This window comes from Chionomys nivalis, chromosome 12, assembly GCF_950005125.1.
Source record: "Chionomys nivalis chromosome 12, mChiNiv1.1, whole genome shotgun sequence".
In the NCBI taxonomy this organism is placed as follows: domain Eukaryota; kingdom Metazoa; phylum Chordata; class Mammalia; order Rodentia; family Cricetidae; genus Chionomys; species Chionomys nivalis.
This window is the reverse complement of record NC_080097.1, coordinates 46,303,622-46,321,332: the sequence shown is the minus strand read 5'-3', so window position 1 is coordinate 46,321,332 and position 17,711 is coordinate 46,303,622. Positions and strand designations below refer to the sequence as shown.

At 39.6% G+C, this 17,711-nt stretch overlaps 1 protein-coding gene across 2 annotated transcripts in view; it reads right to left on the bottom strand.

Annotated features, from left to right (window-relative positions):
* The window catches only part of Ppp2r2a (protein phosphatase 2 regulatory subunit Balpha), a 58,209-nt gene continuing 40,498 nt past the window's right edge, over positions 1-17,711 (bottom strand). For both annotated transcript variants that reach the window (XM_057786208.1, XM_057786209.1), the window contains exons 4-10: positions 14,682-14,847; positions 9,008-9,120; positions 8,146-8,323; positions 7,188-7,352; positions 5,929-6,098; positions 3,174-3,265; positions 1-711 (exon numbers count right to left, since the gene is read on the bottom strand). In XM_057786208.1, coding sequence (XP_057642191.1) covers positions 432-711; positions 3,174-3,265; positions 5,929-6,098; positions 7,188-7,352; positions 8,146-8,323; positions 9,008-9,120; positions 14,682-14,847 — 1,164 coding nt within the window. In that variant the 3' untranslated portion in view covers positions 1-431. The remainder of the gene's footprint in view (positions 712-3,173; positions 3,266-5,928; positions 6,099-7,187; positions 7,353-8,145; positions 8,324-9,007; positions 9,121-14,681; positions 14,848-17,711) is intronic.

Sequence of the window (17,711 nt, the reverse complement as noted above, 5' to 3'; positions counted from 1 at the left end):
CACAGTAAGAATGAGCTGTATTTAATTTAAAAAAGAGGGGTGTACCCCACAAATGATACAGTAATGAGGATACACAAATCCCATAGCATGACTGAAGGCGTTCACTGTGTTTGACGTCATCACAATGGAAGGCATAAAAAGTGGAGTACAACAATGCTGACACAGTCCAGTCCAGTCCACCAGGCAAGATGGTGCAAGAAGTCATTAAATTAAAAGTGCCCTTCCCTTCCCTAAATGGCTAGCAGACATGGAGAACAGCCCGGGACGCATCCACACAGCTTTCTCCATGAGGCTATCAAATGTGTTGTCGAATGGCACACTGTCAAACACTGGAAAGGGGCACCACAATGGACCGCTCTCTTATAGGTATGAATGCTAGATTCAACTATCTCACTAAGCAGGAAGTGGCTCCCTCTGCTAGGAATGCCAGCCTAATTCACTTTGTCTTGAAATATGTACAGATTGTTTGTAGTCGCTACGGCAATGATGTTCTCCTTGGGGTGCCAAGCTGTATGAAGGATTTTCTTGTTGAAATCTAGGCTGTCAACACTTATTTCATCTTTCTTTCGTTTGCCGCTTGCACAGACTTTGCGTGGCTTCAAAACTGTGCGAGGCTTATTGTTTTCTCGTGATGCTTCTAGAGTTATATCCCGCTTTGTGTTCCGGTCGAACATTCTGAAGAAATTATTGTAGGATCCAGTCATGACAACGCTGTAAAGGTAGAATACCCAACCAAACTGTTAACAAGAGATTGTTTACTTTAACAAATCAGTGAGCAGAGTGGACTAGCAACTTCTTTAAACTTATCTGAATTAAGACAATCAATCAAATTCAGGATGGTGCATGTCACTGACAACCCTAAAACTGTCTTTTTTTTTTTTAATTCTTTTTAAAAATATTTATTATGTATACAATATTCTGTCTGCGTGTATGCCTGTAGTCCAGAAGAGGGCACCAGACCTCATTACAGATGGCTGTGAGCCACGATGTGGTTGCTGGGAATTGAACTCAGGACCTTTGGAAGTGCAGGCAATGCTCCTAACCTCTGAGCCATCTCTCCAGTCCAACTGTTTTTCTTTAAAATTGATTCACACTAAGTTGGTGGTGGCCCATCGGTCCAGGTTTGTAAAGTTTTTTTTTTTTTTGTTTTTTCGAGACAGGGTTTCTCTGTGGCTTTGGAGCCTGTCCTGGAACTAGCTCTGTAGACCAGGCTGGTCTCGAACTCACAGAGATCCGCCTGCCTCTGCCTCCCAAGTGCTGGGATTAAAGGCGTGCGCCACCATCGCCCGGCCAGGTTTGTAAAGTTTGTATATAATCTTTATTTAATGAGCAAATGCAATGCTCACACTGAGAAAACAACCTATAAAATAACTGTTATTTTGTAACACAAAATGCCCAGATTATGAAAATCAAGAAACTGAAGAACTCTTTTAGAATAAAGAGAACAAGTTATGACGCCATGTCACTTTAAGACAAGAGCAGGTTTTACTCTGCCACAAAAGGACTGAGAGCACTTGCTGAGTCTCTGAGCTCTGGACAGCACTGACCAAAGCTGTCTGTGAAGCCATGGTTGTGGCGGATGGGGGTCTCTGTCCTTTAGGAAGTGGTGAGGGAGTTGGGAAGGGTTTAGTAATTAAGGACACTTTCTTCTTATATAGATGCCCAGGTATCTGTTCCCAGCAACCTTTGGTTGCTCACGACCATCGATTACTCCAGTTCCAGTAAAGTTCCTGCCCTGTTTTGGCCTCCATGGGCACCAAGCACAAACATGCTACAAAGACATGCAGGCAAACATTCATACACATAAAATTAAGATAAACATCAGAAGAAATAGTTTGAAAAATAATTTTTCAATACGTAATTTGATAGGAATTAATCCAAAAGCCTTTCGTGTGAGTGTGTGTGACACATGGAGTCAGAAGACAACCTGTACAAGCTGGTTCTTCCTTCTACTATGAGCACCAGGAATCCAACTCAGGTCGTTGTTTGGAAGCCTTTCTGCTACATCCATCACCCTATCTGCCCTCAGAAAGTATTCTTAATGTTGAGAATCACCATACAGCTACCAGACATGGGGAAAACTGGTTGTATAAAATGCCATACCTACACATCACTACGTTTTCTTGACATCTGTCCTTACTGGCCTCACATTTAGCAATGACATCACAGGTGCTTACCCTGCAGCAGGCATCTGAGTAGTGCAGCGTGACCAGCCTATTATTGGGACTCATGTAAAACTCGGGTACTTATAACTTAAAAACCAGATAAAAGACAAGCATCCCAAGTTCCAGGGCTCTCTGTAACATCTAACACCAAGAAATCTGAATCATATCAAGTGTTTTAATTTCAACTAGTGCCAAATAAAGCACCTGTAATTGCTTTAGATATGGCCTATAGTAATTTCAAAACTATGCTTTGCTTTAATCGGAATACAGGAAGGAGTAAGTGCTTACAATAACACTTGCAATAACTTCTGTGAAGTGAGCGGAGGGGTAAGAGACACTGAAGTACAACACTGCATGAAGTATCTGCTGCCCAAACAGTTCTCCGAACACTAGAGTAGTAATCAAAAACAAAATCCACCATTTAATTGACTGCTGGCATATCAGAGTTGTGATTTTTGATTTAAATGTTTCTTTTTTTTTTTTTTGGTTTGTTTTTTTGTTTTTCAAGACAGGGTTTCTCTGTGGCTTTGGAGCCTGTCCTGGAACTAGCTCTGTAGACCAGGCTGGTCTCGAACTCACAGAGATCCACCTGCCTCTGCCTCCCGAGTGCTGGGATTAAAGGCGTGCGCCACCACCGCCCGGCTTAAATGTTTCTTGAAACATGGTCTGAGTTACTCAGGCTGGCCTTGGACTCCTGAGTGCAAACATTCCTCCTGCCTCAGCCAGGACTACAGGCACACACTGTCCTAGCTAGCAATGTCGTTTATCTGGTTCATAAAAATTGGGGAAAGATTTTAAAATGATAACCCCGGTATTGACTTCTTATGATTTACATTTACTTTGAAAATCAATACTTTGTTTTTGTCATTTTAGCTCTATCCATGATTACTATGTTTATTTTACAAGTACCTGGGTGAGAATGACTTATAAATTCTGTTTTTTAAAAAAGGTCATATTTTTACCTAGTGTGACAAGAGGGTGAACACATAACGAAGTTTCTTTCCTTACCTGTCAGACCCATTCCAACAACATTCAAATTTGTCAAATATGCAGTCATTTTCATACAGTGAGCAAAGTTTACTTCTGAGGTATTCATGTACCTGGGGAGAAAACATACTTAGTTTATTTCAATCTCTTTTCAAATAAGGAAAATAACTAAAGCTCCATTTAGAGAGTGTGTATACAGAATCACACACCCTCTAATCTTACTTCTAGTCCTTACATACTCTTAGGCAGTCATATTTTCCATGGCACAACTAAGGAAAACCACCTTTCCAAGTACTGTAATATACCCTGACAATCTAAACTAAAGAATCTGTGATTATTCAAATAAGAACGTATACCCCACCACAGGCTCATATATCTGATGTTTGGTCCAGAATTGGTGCCTATTTGGGAAGGATTAGGTGGTATTGCCTTTATTTGTTTGTTTATTGTGGCTACTGTTCCAACACCATGCCTGACTGCTTGCTGCCCATATTCCCCACCATGAAATTGTAAGCAAGACCCCAATTAAATGCCCTCCTCCATTTTTCCCCCAGGGACAGGGTTTGCTCTGTGTAGCTCTGGCTGTCCTAGGACTCCCTCTGTAAACCGGTTTGCCCTCAAACTCAAGACATCTATCTGCCACTGCCTCCCAAATACTGGGATTAAAGGAGTGTGCAACCACGACCTGTTTTAAATGCTCTCTTTTGTAAATTGCCTTGGTCATGGTGTCTCTTCACATGAATCAAACAGTAACTGAGACATCTAAGTCAGAAGGTATTTGAAAATAGCAGATAAGACATTAACAAAAGAATGTTGCAGAGGAATTTTCACTTCTTGACACTCATTACATTACTGCTGACCTGCTTCCTTCCCTTTAAGTACTATTTTATTTTAAATTGAATATACAGCACAGCGAGGCTTTGGCTTAATGACACACTGATTTCTCTTGGCTGTCTGTCCCCATCTCCTCACTCTCACTTACCAATGTCATTTAAAAACTCAATAATGGGCTATGAGGGGTATGCTTGTCATCAAGCCCGAGTCTGAATCCCAGCATATGCACATTAAAGAGAACTGAATCCTCAAAGTTATTCTGACTCCCACATGTGCGCTCTGCATGCACACACCACTCATGCACACACATGATAAAACATTGAGAGTCACTTCCTATTTTTATTCAATAAAAATGTATCTCTTTTTTGAGTTATAGTATTTCACGAAAGGGCAATTTTGGAAACTCTGATGGCTAAACTACAAAGTAAATCTGCTAGTTAAAAGGCAATCAGAAAGCATAGTACATCTCCACAAGATGGTACCAACAACAAAGACATTTCCCAGTGTTTGCTGAGATCAGAGGAAAAACGTGTTCATCGGCCATTCCTTTTGCAGAATGAGAACCTTAAGAAGTGACAGTCACCAGGTTGGTATCAAACTTGGGGACTCTATAACAAACCTCTGCATCATGTTCCAGAGTTCTGGGATTTTATGTGTATATTAGCACACTCGGATCTAAGTTCATTGCAAATGTCCACTTTACTTGAGTATTGATAGATTTGAGTGATGTCTATGACATTAAGTATTTTAACACTCAGGAATTGAAACTGATGAAGGGCCAGGACAGGATTAGTAGACAGAAAGCAATCAGAAATAGCCTCCAGTCTCAGAGGCCAGCAAGATGCCCATACAAATTCAAATGATCTGTTATAGTGTGAATTCATCCTCAATAGTTAATCCAATTCTATAGGCAGAACAACAAGTCAAGTAATATGTAAGGTAGGAACCAAATCGAGCATTCACAATGGTGCAGGGTCTCTCCCCCAAACAAAGGGAGACTGTGAAACTAGCATCTCAGTGTCAGGCACGGGGCAAACAACCAGTAGTTCTCGTGGATATCGCCAACACTTTGAAAACAAAATAAATGTGAGTTGAAAAATCAGACTCGTGAGGTGTGTGTTTGCCCTACTTTTGTAAGCACCACACATTTCCTAAGGCTGCTCCAAAGCACTGCTTTCTATACCCTGGTCCACAGGCTCTGCTGGCCTGTGCTGAATTGTGTACCTCAGTCCCACCTATCTCTGACACTGGAGACATGGGTCACGGATAGTAGCTCTCTGACAAGGAGAGAATACTGAACTTACATTCTGCACTGAAGAAACAAATCCAAAAGCCATCGGTCAAGAATTCAGGCCTTTTTTTTTTGTTGTTGTTGTTGTTTTTGAATTTTTCGAGACAGGGTTTCTCCGTAGTTTTTGGTTCCTCTCCTGGAACTAGCTCTTCTAGACCAGGCTGGCCTCGAACTCACAGAGATCCGCCTGCCTCTGCCTAGTGCTGGGATTAAAGGTGTGCGCCACCACCGCCCGGCAAGAATTCAGGCCTTTTTAAACTTGAAAATGAGCCAGGAGGTAGATGAGTCATGTTTGGTGGGTCAAATTTAAGCTCTGGTTCACTGTCATTCTACACTACACACTATCTGGAGTACATTCTCTGCTGAGAGTGTTCGCTAGCTCTGTTCCAGCCCACACTTCTTCTGAATACAAAGCAGCATACCAAGTGGCCAGTATTAAAATTAAGTAACAAAATTAAGTTCCCCTGCAATCCTAAACGGACAACATACACTTTACACAGGCAGGAAGAGTAACACATCCATACACTTAACACAGGAAACAGTAACATGTTCATGGCTCTCTGAGAGAAATGTACCACTCCAAACAACCTGCAAGAAGCACCTCTATACACTGCCCACAGACACACCCTTCAAAAGAAACAAACTGAATACCTGGTATGTCTCCACAGGCCTGTCTTCCATATTCAAGTCCCAAATTTTGACTGACAAATAGTCTCTAGTCATCATATAGCGACCACTATGGCTGAATTTTACATCAGAAATAGAGGAGATGATTTCAGAAAAAAATGACCTGTTGCTGGGATCTTCAGGTTCTTCAAACACTGAAAACCAAAAAGGAAAAGGTTTAATATTTGAGATTGGATAAAATCATTTTCTAAAATAATCATTCAAGAGAGGGGAAAATAAAAATCACAGGCTAATTTAAAAAAATTCTGTCAGCTTTGCGGACACATTTCCTTGCAAGATTTCTTAAGAAAATGAATGATTACTACAAAGTGCAGAACCCTGATGATGTAGGGTCTGATTTTGCACAAGAAGACTCATGTGGGACATTTTACCTCAGTGCATAATCTGCCTCACTGTCTCTATTGTAGTCACTCTTGAAAACCACCTCCCACCTCACCCATCCAAACTTCCAGTTGCCTTATAAAAGGATTTTATTGACTGGTATATATATCTGAGCTTTTTTTTTTTTTTTAATGTAACCAAAGACAAAAAAATAATTCTATAACTCCATCCCTTTTTATTTTACGTGTATGGTGTTTGTATATATATGCCTGTATCTAAGTGTATCATGTGTGTGCAGTGTCAAAGAAAGCCAGAAAAGGATGTTGGAGCAGGGCGATGGTGGCGCACGCCTTTAATCCCAGCACTCGGGAGGCAGAGGCAGGCGGATCTCTCTGAGTTCGAGGCCAGACTGGTCTACAGAGCTAGTTCCAGGACAGGCTCCAAAGCCACAGAGAAACCCTGTCTTGAAAAAACAAAAAACCAAAAACAAAAAAAAAAAGAAAACAAAAAAAAAAGGATGTTGGATTCCCTAGAACTGGGGCAAACATTTAGACAGTTGTGAGCTGCCATGCTCTTAACTGCTTGAGCCATCTCTCCAGCTTTACCCATTTTAATGTCACTGTTTTCCTAACATTTTATAAAGAGAACCTTTCATGAGGGGAAGGGGCTTCCTAATAAGTTCCAAAGGTTGAGGAAAGAGGGATGAGAAAGGAGGGAAAAAAGAAAGCAAGCTCTGCTTGAATACACAGTTGGAGAACTTAGCCACACCTCCACCTCCAGATACTCCAACCCTGTGTGCTTCCTGTAGAATAAGTCTCATGGGTCGGGAAGCTACCCACAGACACACAAGCCTGGCAGAGTCTGAGCAGACCACTTTAAAGAAAGGGCAGACACAGACTTACATTTAGAATGCCTGTCACAGAGTGCAGAGGCCCTCATGTCACATAACCGAATAGTTCCTTTACTGCTGCTGTACACGAATGTATTACAGCTGTTGGGATGGAATTCTGCTGCTGTGATCACCTCTGTGAGCTCTTCCATATTGGCAGGCTTGATATCCACAATATCTACACAGCATTTCATTAAGGAATCTCCACTCAGAAAAGAGCAAATAACTAAGATCAAGTATTTCTTCTTAACGACACTCTACTCCTATAGAAGCAAACCCAAAAATGTTAAAAAGTGTTTTGTATTTTTATTTTTATTGAGAGGTCTCATCAATTATATAGCCTAGGGTTGGCCTGGAACTCCTGGTCTGCCAGCCTCAGTCTGCTTAATGTTGAGACTGTTAAATAGTACTATCGCACACAAGCAGTAACAAATCTTTAGATCAGTTTCAGGTTTCAACGTTAATATTTTTATAATTAAAGCCTTAAACAGAGCCGGGCGGTGGTGGCGCATGCCTTTAATCCCAGCACTCGGGAGGCAGAGGCAGGCGGATCTCTGTGAGCTCGAGGCCAGCCTGGTCTAGAAGAGCTAGTTCCAGGAGAGGAACCAAAAAAAAAAAGCTATGGAGAAACCCTGTCCCAGAATAAATAAATAAATAAATAGCCTTAAACATCTTACAAGTATAGCAAAACACCCAGATTCAATATTCAGGGCACAAAAGAAATTCCCTAGAATTCCATAAATCTATTTTGAGGTCAGCTCATATAATACTTATTTCTCTTTTCTCATGAAGATAACTTTTTCTCAGTTTTAATTACTTAAATTAAGAGGGACTGGGGAGATGCCACAAAGATGGAGAGATATTATAATAAAGCAAAGAACTCAAATACATTAAGGAGAGAGAAGATAAATCTAACAGGACATAATATGATTTCTTTACCGAACACCAAACTAAACAAGTCAAATGGATACTAAAACTCCTGTCTGTAATTTCCAGATGCCAGAGATTAATCCGCAAATCATCCGCTGACAAGTAGGTTTCATAATCACTATTGATAGAAATTGAGTTGATGTGGTAGGTATGGGCATTGGCAAATATTCTCCGTGGACTGGCCTCCACCATTAGATCCATGGGTCTAAACACTGGCACCTGTCAACAAAATATGAAAAACCAGATTCACAAGAAAACAAAACGTAGGGGAATAGATTAAGAATGAGTTTTTTAAAGCCACTGATGTTGGTTCTGTGTAAGCACCAATCTGAACTCCCCTATATCCAAAACCAAACAAACAGTACTAGGTTATAGGCAGTATTTCTGGTATAAACGAGTACATTTATGGTTTGAATTAACAAGGCTAAGAAGGAAATGAAAACCCAGTTTCTTATTCTTAGCATCTTTAGCATAAAACTGTAAGATTCTGTCCATTTCTACTCTCTGAGCTCCAAAGAAAATTACTTTGCAATGACTAAGGATTCCAATTCTGAAAGTCAAAACCAGTGATAGAATAGTGTTAAACAGTCTATGTGTGTCCTAGCTCTCTGCCTCTAGTAGTGGTAAGACCTCGGCAGAGCTATTTCAATGAGAAAAATGCAATGTCCCATAAGGAACTGTCCACCAGTGGGGCCGGGAACAGAGGCCATAATGGTATCTGTTTGGAAGCCAGGTTATACAAATACTGACAAAAATCCCATCAAAGGCATTTTCCTTTTTTCAAAGTCAGGCTGTCCTCAAACACACACCATGTAGATCAGGTTGGACTCAAACTCACAGAGATCCACCTTCCTCTGCCCTGCTGTGCAATAGGATTGAGAGTCGTTTTTATTAAGTGCTTACCCGTAATGTAGTGACTGTAGTAGGATCTCTATACCTTCCATCTTCCTCTTTCAAGTTATAGCCTTCTGGTCTTTTGTCTCTTTCACTGATTTTCCATAATTTTATTGTTTTATCTGGGAAAAGAATTAAGAAAGTCTTCAAAAATCCAGAAATTAATTCTGATAGAAAAGCTATTTTAAGTATGCTATTTAATAATTCACATAAAGGAATTTTTAACTTTCCTACCTATCCCCTTTCTTTGGTGAGACAAGGTTTCAGTAGGTACCCCTGACCATCCCAGAACTTGCTATACAGATCAAGCTGGCTTCAAACTCAAAATGCTTTTCCTATCTCTGTCTCCCAGCTGCTGGAATTAAAGGCATGGGTCATCGTGGCAGGCTCTTTTATTTTGTTTGTAAACAGGGTTTCACTCTGTACACCAGATTTCCAAGAACTCTTATGAGGTTCGGGTGCTCAGATTAAAAGAGCTACCCCCCCAACACACACCAACTACTCTCAACAACACCAAAAAGAATCCATGTGCCTTTTCATCTTCATCAAGTTGAAGTCAAGTCTCTCAAAATAGAACGGTTTCATTTGTAAAATAAAGCATGCATGTGCATACTTGCCCAATATTCAATGTTAAATCTAGAAAATACACAATGGACTCAGCACTGTCTATTCCTGAGCTCCCTGGATCTCAACCCAATATATCTTATGGAAGACCAGAATCCCTGATGGCATGGAATGATTTCTTTAAATTTGCCTTTTCTCCTCTTTAATCAGTGATTACCAAAATACAAATGGAGGCCTGGAAAACAGTGTTTAAATGCAAATCCTCACCAAGTAACAGTGCGATAATCCCAGCTCTTGGGAGGCAGAAACAAGCATATCTCTGTGTGTTTGAGGCCAGCCTGGTCTACAAAGCTAATTCCAGGACAGCCAGAGCTTCACAGAAAAACCCTGCCTTGGTATATGTGTGCGTGCAAATCCTCTACCCCTTCAAGACAAAAATTCCTATAATTCAAGGATGTATACAATAGCCCACTTAAAATTTTTTTTCATCTTGGAATTAAGTTTAGACATAAAGTTTCAAAGATAGGTGTATTCTCATATACACTTTACCCAGTCTCTCTAATGTCAACGTCTTAAGCAACAATGACATACTTAGATTTAACTAAGTTTCCTACTGACTCCCTTTTTCTGTTCTAGGATTCAAACACCACACAGCATTTAGTCATCAAGCCTCCTCAGTATTTAAATTTGCCCCTTAATTTTGATCATTTGTCTTTATCTAGATAGTTGTGAGCAGTGGTCCCTCAATGTTCCTCTTTGGGTGTTTGGAAGAACACAATGGTAAGCTCTTATACAAAGGTCTTAATAGACTCTGTCAGCATAACTTATGGTTGGTAGCTCATGTTGCCAAGCTTCTTCTCCATGGCACAGTGGCACACCTGCTCACTATATTCTTTGGAAATAAAATCTACCCATGTATTATTTGTAATTATTTACTATGGATTCAGTATGATTATACTTTGTTATAATTCTAAAATCATATTTTTATTCAAAAGCAAGACATCTCTAATGTTCTTACATAAGCAAAATTGAATATCCTAGCATTAAAATAGCTCAGAAGCCATTTAAAAGCAGTGCAAGTCAATTGCTAAAGGGAGATATCAGTGACAGTGTGGCCATTTCTACTGCCTGCTTATAACTCGATACGAAATGAAATGTAAATAGAAACTGCTAACTTCAGTAACCTACAATCCTAAGCTCTAGTGTAGATCTTGTTTGCAATTCTCTTGTATCTGTTATGTGTCCCAATGTACTATTTAGTTCATAAACTGACAGTTAAGAAATAGATGCTCAGATACAAGTCATATATATATATATATATATATATATATATATATATATATATATATACACACATACTTTCTTTTCTTTAGAAGATGTAGACATCTGCTTAGAAATCCCCTTCTGAAGATGAGGATGACAAATCTGCCCCACCCCCTCAGCTGTCTTCCGCCTATTGAAATCCATCAACTGTATAAAAGGTCCAGAAAGGAAACTTGCCAAACTTTCAGATGAGATGAATTAGTTAGTGTTCTTTTTTTACATTTACAAGGGAAAACAAAACAATATGAAAAAGCCCTCTAAAGCAAACAAACCACCCTGAAAAAGTTGGATATTCATTTTAGGCATATTTTTTCTTAACTGTGAAGCTTGTGACTCAGAATATAACTATTTTTATTGTCTCAGTAAAAAGACACACAAAACTGAAGTCCTATGGTATGGGACAATTGGGCAGGAAGTATAGGTGGGACAACCAAACAGGAAGTAGAGGTGGGTCAATGAGAATAGGAGAATTCTGGGAAGAGGGAAGCTCCCTCTGCAGTCCTGTCCAGACACAGAGGCAAGATTTGACTTCACCACTGAAAAAGGTACTGAGCCATGTGGCTAACACAGATAAGAATAATGAGCTAATGTAAGTTATAAGAGTTAATAAGAAGCCTGAGCTAATGGGCCAATCAGCTTATGATTAATGTAGACCTCTGTGATTTCTTTGGGACTCAACAACTACGGGAATCGGGCAGGACAGAACCTCAGGCAACAGTCCTAGGATAACTACATGGTCTCAGTGTAGTGCTCCGGGGAGCAGGCAGACAGAAAAGAAATCACCACAGAAAATCCACTTTTACCTAGCATTTCTGCCCCACAGCAGGTGTTGTGTGAGAAGGACCAAGTCCACAGAAGTACACAATGGAGCGTGATGTTATAGCTCTTAGCATATGACCATTCATCTCTCAAGCTCTTACCACTCATCTCTCAAGCTCTTTTCTTTCTAAAATGTCTCCTCTTGCTATTTCCCTAAACTGCCAACAAATAACTCAATGTCTCTATAACTTTCCTGCTACAAGCAGAGGGTCAGAATAAGGAAAACCATGTGGCAAAGTTCCTTTTGTGGAAATGTAGCTTTATCTGCAGTTTAAAACTTCATTCTTGCCAAAGGCTATGAGAGCAACCTATCTACTAGTGGCTCTTGTTCAACATGGTAATCAGGTACCCTGGGTATAGAAGAATTAGCAAGACTCAGTAGAGGCAAACAAAGTTTGCTTTTAAATTTATGCTTCATTTTATGTGTATGGGCTTTGTTTGCACACTTATTAGGTGCACTGTGTATAGGCCGGATGCCCATAAAATTCAGAAGAGGGTGTTGGATCCCCTGGGACTGGAGTTAGAGATGGTGAGACACCATGTGGGTGCTAGGAATCAAACAGTGGTGCTCTTTAATCACCGAGCCATCTTTCAGACTCAAGGATTTTTTTTTTTTTTAAGAACACTCGAAGAATATAAACAAAATGCAGTTATCCCAAGTAATGTCTTTTTATTGGTATAAAGACCCATGTTGGGCGAGGGTTAATGTTGTATGCCACAAGGACCATACAATGTATGGATACTGACATCTTCAAAGCATTGGATGTAACTCTTTCTATACCTCCCTATCCCTTCATACTCAAGCACAAACATTTATAAAATGCTAACCTTTTTAATACTGTCATATTGAACCCTATTTTTAAAAATAAACATTTAACTCCCTGAGGTTATCTTAGTTCTCTTAGAAATCAGCAGTAATGCCCCCCCCACCAACAAACACAAATAAACTGTTCTATATAGTGGTTCAGGCCTATAGTGGTCTGAACTGAATAATCATGGCCCCATAGGCTCGTATATTTGAATGCTTAATCACTAGGAAATGGCAGTGTTTGAAAGGATTAGAAAGTGTGGCCTTCTTGGGGGAAGTGTTTTGCTGGAGGTAAGCTCTAAAGTTTCAAAATCCCATGCTCAGTCAGTTTCTCTTCCATTCGCCCACAAACCCCAGCTTGCTGATCAGGGTGTAACTCTCAAATACTTCTCCAGCACCATACCTGCTGCCACGCTTCCCACCATGGTAACAGACTAAACCTCTGAAACTATAAACAAATTAAATGCTGTTTTGTAAGAATTACCTTGGTCTTGGCATCTCTTCACACAATAGAACAGTGACTAAAAAGGCCCTTAAATAATATGTAAAAGAAGTATTTTCAAATGTAGGCATCCAATATTTAGAGATATTCTCCACTGTCTACAGATACAGAATACAGACCCCTGGCCAAGCCACGGGAGTTCCTATTAGCCTCAACCTCAAATGGTCCCCTAAATTAAGGGTCATCACAGTTGAGCATAGTGACTACACCTATAACCCTCATCTCAAAGCCAAACAAAGGAAATGCTTATTCGGTGACACTTTTGCTAGAAGAGCAAAAAAGGCAGTCTATGGAAGCTGCGTGTGGACACAGTGAATGATAACTAATAATCTGCAATGAGGTAGGGAGGGAGTCCTGAGCACTCACTGCGCCCCATTACACTACCCTCTCTGCTTGAACTCTTGAAGGCCTGTACTTGATCCCTAACTTTAGAAAAAGTAAAAAATCCAAACTGTCATGAGATAGGCCTTGTGGCCCAAGCTTGCAACCCCAGCCTGGGGAAGCTAAGCCTAACCTAGGCTAAAATGCAAGACTGTCTCATTATCTCCCTTGTCTTGTACGTGCAAAGAACCATTCATATGAAAAGACAGGGAAACCGGTGTGTGTGTGTGTGTGTGTGTGTGTGTGTGTGTGTGTGTGTGTGTGTGTTGAACTGGGAGAAAAATAGGTTTCCAAGGACACAAATGGAATCAGGAGTGGTAGTATTTTATGTGCTTCATTCCACAAAATTAATATAGTAGACTACAGGGTATAATGTGGATAATTTAAATCATCACTAATGATCTAAATATTTCCCACTGTGTTATCCTAAGAAGTCATGAGTCTACACTCCACAAATAGAAAGGTATAAGTGCTAAGGTTTGCTTCTATTAATAGTTAGATGAGAAAACATGAGATTTCTGCTAACGTGTGTCAGTCTCAAAAAAAAGTTTTAATCTAAATTTTTATAGGCCATGCTACCCAGATCTCCAACCACGATCCTCATCTCTTTAATCCGAAGGTCTTAGTATAAACCAACTCACATTTTAAGTGGTGGAGGGGGGGAGAATTGCTCGACTTTAACTTGTCATACAGGACTTCAAATTTTTGCCTCCATTTCACTTAACTCTAACCCCCATTAACAACTTTCCTTGCAGTTAATATGAAAAGATACATCTTCCAGGCATGTGGTTTTGTGAGAAGTGATATGCTAATGTAAGCAAGGAAAGAAACTCTCCCAGAGATCATCCTGGCACAGAAACCGTCCTCTGCTCAGTTTAGCAATGAAGAGTAAGGAAATGAACATTTTCTGAACCCTGGTTCTGCGTGCCAAGGTACCACATTACTATGTATTCGTAACAGTACTGCAACAGACACTGCTGTCTCTACTCTACAGGTAAGGAATAGTCAATTCAGTATTCTGGATCAGTCCAAGGCCACAAGGCTGAAAGGAGGCAGAAAACAAAACAACAAAAAAACTAACAGGCTAAATAAAAATTGGTACTCTAGAATCTAAAACTTGCCAGTAAACAATAAAAGAACCTAACATAGACTTTACGTTCTGTACAGGGAAGGGTTCTGCTAGTGTTTCTTCACAAAGATCTCAAGCAGAAGTCTTCTTGGAAGGGCCTGTATCCTCTACAGGACATGGCCACATGAGTGCCTAAAAACAAAAGATGCACACTTACCATTGGTAGACAATAAAAACTGGGCAGCATTTTTCTGGGGTAACCACCTAATTTTGTTGATCTTCTCTTCTATTTCTAAGCTTTTCAAGTAGTCAAATTCTGGCTCATGGCTCTGGAAGGTGCTGTAAACATTGTATTCTCCTCTGCTATGAGACTGGATTTTGTTCTACAACAGAAAGAAAAATATTTGGACTATATTGAGAAATATATTTAACCATAATCAACTCCAACAGACTCTGAAATTGTTAATTAGTTTACTAGGCGGCTCTATCTTATACGTTATTACACCACTTTCTGCATTTAAAATCCTTTAAGAAATAAAAAGGCTTTACAAAGAAAAGAAACACTTCATAAGTTCATTCAATAGGCAAAGAGTGACCAAATAAATATAGACTGGTTTGATTAACTTGCCTACTAAATAGCACAGTTATACTATTAAGAAATATGAACCCCCACAATAATGGATCCCATGTAAAATGTAAAAATTAGGGAGACAATGCTCAAAAACAGTTGGCTGAAGCACATTTTGTCTGTTACCTAATGTGATAATTGGTCTTGTCTTTTCTGAAGCCTCCTTTCTGTATTTCAGTGCTGAAAAACCCTTTAAAAAAGATGCTCTCATAAATCCACAATGTGACCCTTACATAATGCCTAACCTAAGAACACTGTTAGGGACAAATCTGCTACCAATCGTGTCTGTCTGTATCAGTACCCTGGCAATGCCTGCCTGAACCTTTACTACACAGCCTACTCTCCTGATCTCATCACAGGAACCCTACACCCTGACACTTAAAGTTCACTTAGTGTCAATCTTTGCTGGCATATCAACCGAAGAGATTAATATGAATACTACTTGAGAAGGGCTTCAGTTAACACCAGCAATCCAGCAAAAGTGAAAATTATAACCACACAATTAGAAACACTTTCATGAAAACCTTTTTTTTTTTAAAAAAAAATCTTATTCAAAACAGAACTACTGGAAACATATAATTTTACAAACAGACAATCATTTTAATGAAAACCAAGTTATCAACTGAAATGTCTGCAGCTATAATCTGTTCCCCATACATATCAGAAGAAAACTGTTAGACTATCTTCAAAGTCTACTCTTTGGTTTGTTTTCTCTAGTAGAGTAACCAGGACTACTTAGTTATTTTTGCACACATCAATTATTAGTGAGTGGGCTGACCAATGTTAAGAATGCAGAGCATACCACTAACATACCCAGCTCTGGAAGTATGTTGATATAAAAGTCAATTTTAGTGTTTGCCCCACTGTCATACTCATATGCCAAATTCCATAAGGTAAATCATTTATTTTGTATACTCAAATACCATGTTAGAAAGAATGCTGTCACACTTCCACCTAAATTTATCCAACCAGCATCATACGAAATAAACGAGACTATAATTACAGTAGTGAATATTGTTTTAGTTTTTATATCATATTTAAAAAAGAAACAGTGGCATATAATACTATGACTATCAAAACTTAAAGGGAATAGTTAGCAGAATCCGGAGTGTTGGAAGTATACACTTCAAGTACACAATGTACAGAATAAGGAGAAACTACAAACTGCATTAAAAAAATGCAAACCTATGAAATCAAAATTATCAGAAACAGAACCAAAATACTATTCTACAGATTGTTCAAGAATCACACAAGGTCCACAGAGAAGACCCTGTCCTAACAAGACTCAGAGTGGAGTAAGGAAGGAGGTGGCACACTGAACAAGGACAAGAATAGATGCAAACAAGGCACATATGCCAGGAGGCAGGCTTGAACTCTGACCATAGCAGCCTTGCTGTGTAGCTCCAGGTCTACAGGCAATTCAGTCCCTATCACGAGTCATAAGACATATTGCAGAGACAAAAATAAGCAAGTATACCATAATTATAGGTTTTCTACCTGCCACACGTTAACCACTGGCCTCACACTGAGCACCTACAATACAGCTATTAAAATCAAAGGGAAATTCATTCACTCACTTCTTCATTCACTCCTGTTTTGCTAATATAAACCAGGAGAGCCTCAAACCTGTAATTCTCCCACACCAGCCTTCCATGTGGTGGATTACAGGTTTGCACTTCAACTCTTGGATGGGATTAATGTCTTGCTAGTTCATTCATTCATTCATTTTCTAGCTTTTTAAAATGGATTTATTGTTTACTTGCATGAACAACTACACCACTGAAAAATCCAAGCCCATCCACTTCTACATCTTACATACTCGAGCACTTCTAAGACCACATCCCCACTGGAGCAAAAGAACATAGTGCTGAGAATCTCAGGAAGAGGCCTTGGGAATATTAGCAGCCTCATTACCACAGCCCTAGCTATCATGTTATTTTCACTTTATTTCATTGCCATGACAACAGGGAACTTATCTATTCTTTAATAAACTTAACTGAAAATGGCCACATAACCAGTGACTATATACTGAATACAGCCATACTTAGAGAAGAATCTTGTTCTAAAGGCACAGAAAATATTCTCAAAAGATGAGAAAAATTTTCAGTTAGGAAGAGATGATACAGGAGACATTCACAACAGACAGAACCAGAAAAGAAAATCCCTCACCAAACCATAATTCAAATACCAAATAAAGAAAATAAAGAATCTCAGTAGCAAGATCAAAAACATAAAGTCACTTATGGAGGCAGGCCCATCAGAGTAACAGCAGAACAGCAACCGACACTTGCAAAGCCAGGTCTCAGTTCTGAAAGTGACAAATGCCAACCAGACTGCTACATCCAGCAAAACAATCTGTCATAACAGAAGGAAAAATAAAATTTTTCCCACAATTAAAATAAACTAAGCTGAGCTGGAGAGATGGGGTTATGAGCACTTCTAGAGGTCCTGAGTTCTAGTTTCAGTAACCACATGGTGGCTCACAACCATCTATGAGATCTGGGACCTTCTTCTGGTGTGCAGGCATACACACAGACAGAAGGAAAAAAGGGAAGGAGGAAAGGAAGGAGGAACAAGGGAAAGAGGGAGGGAGGCAAGCTAAAGCAATGTAGGACCACA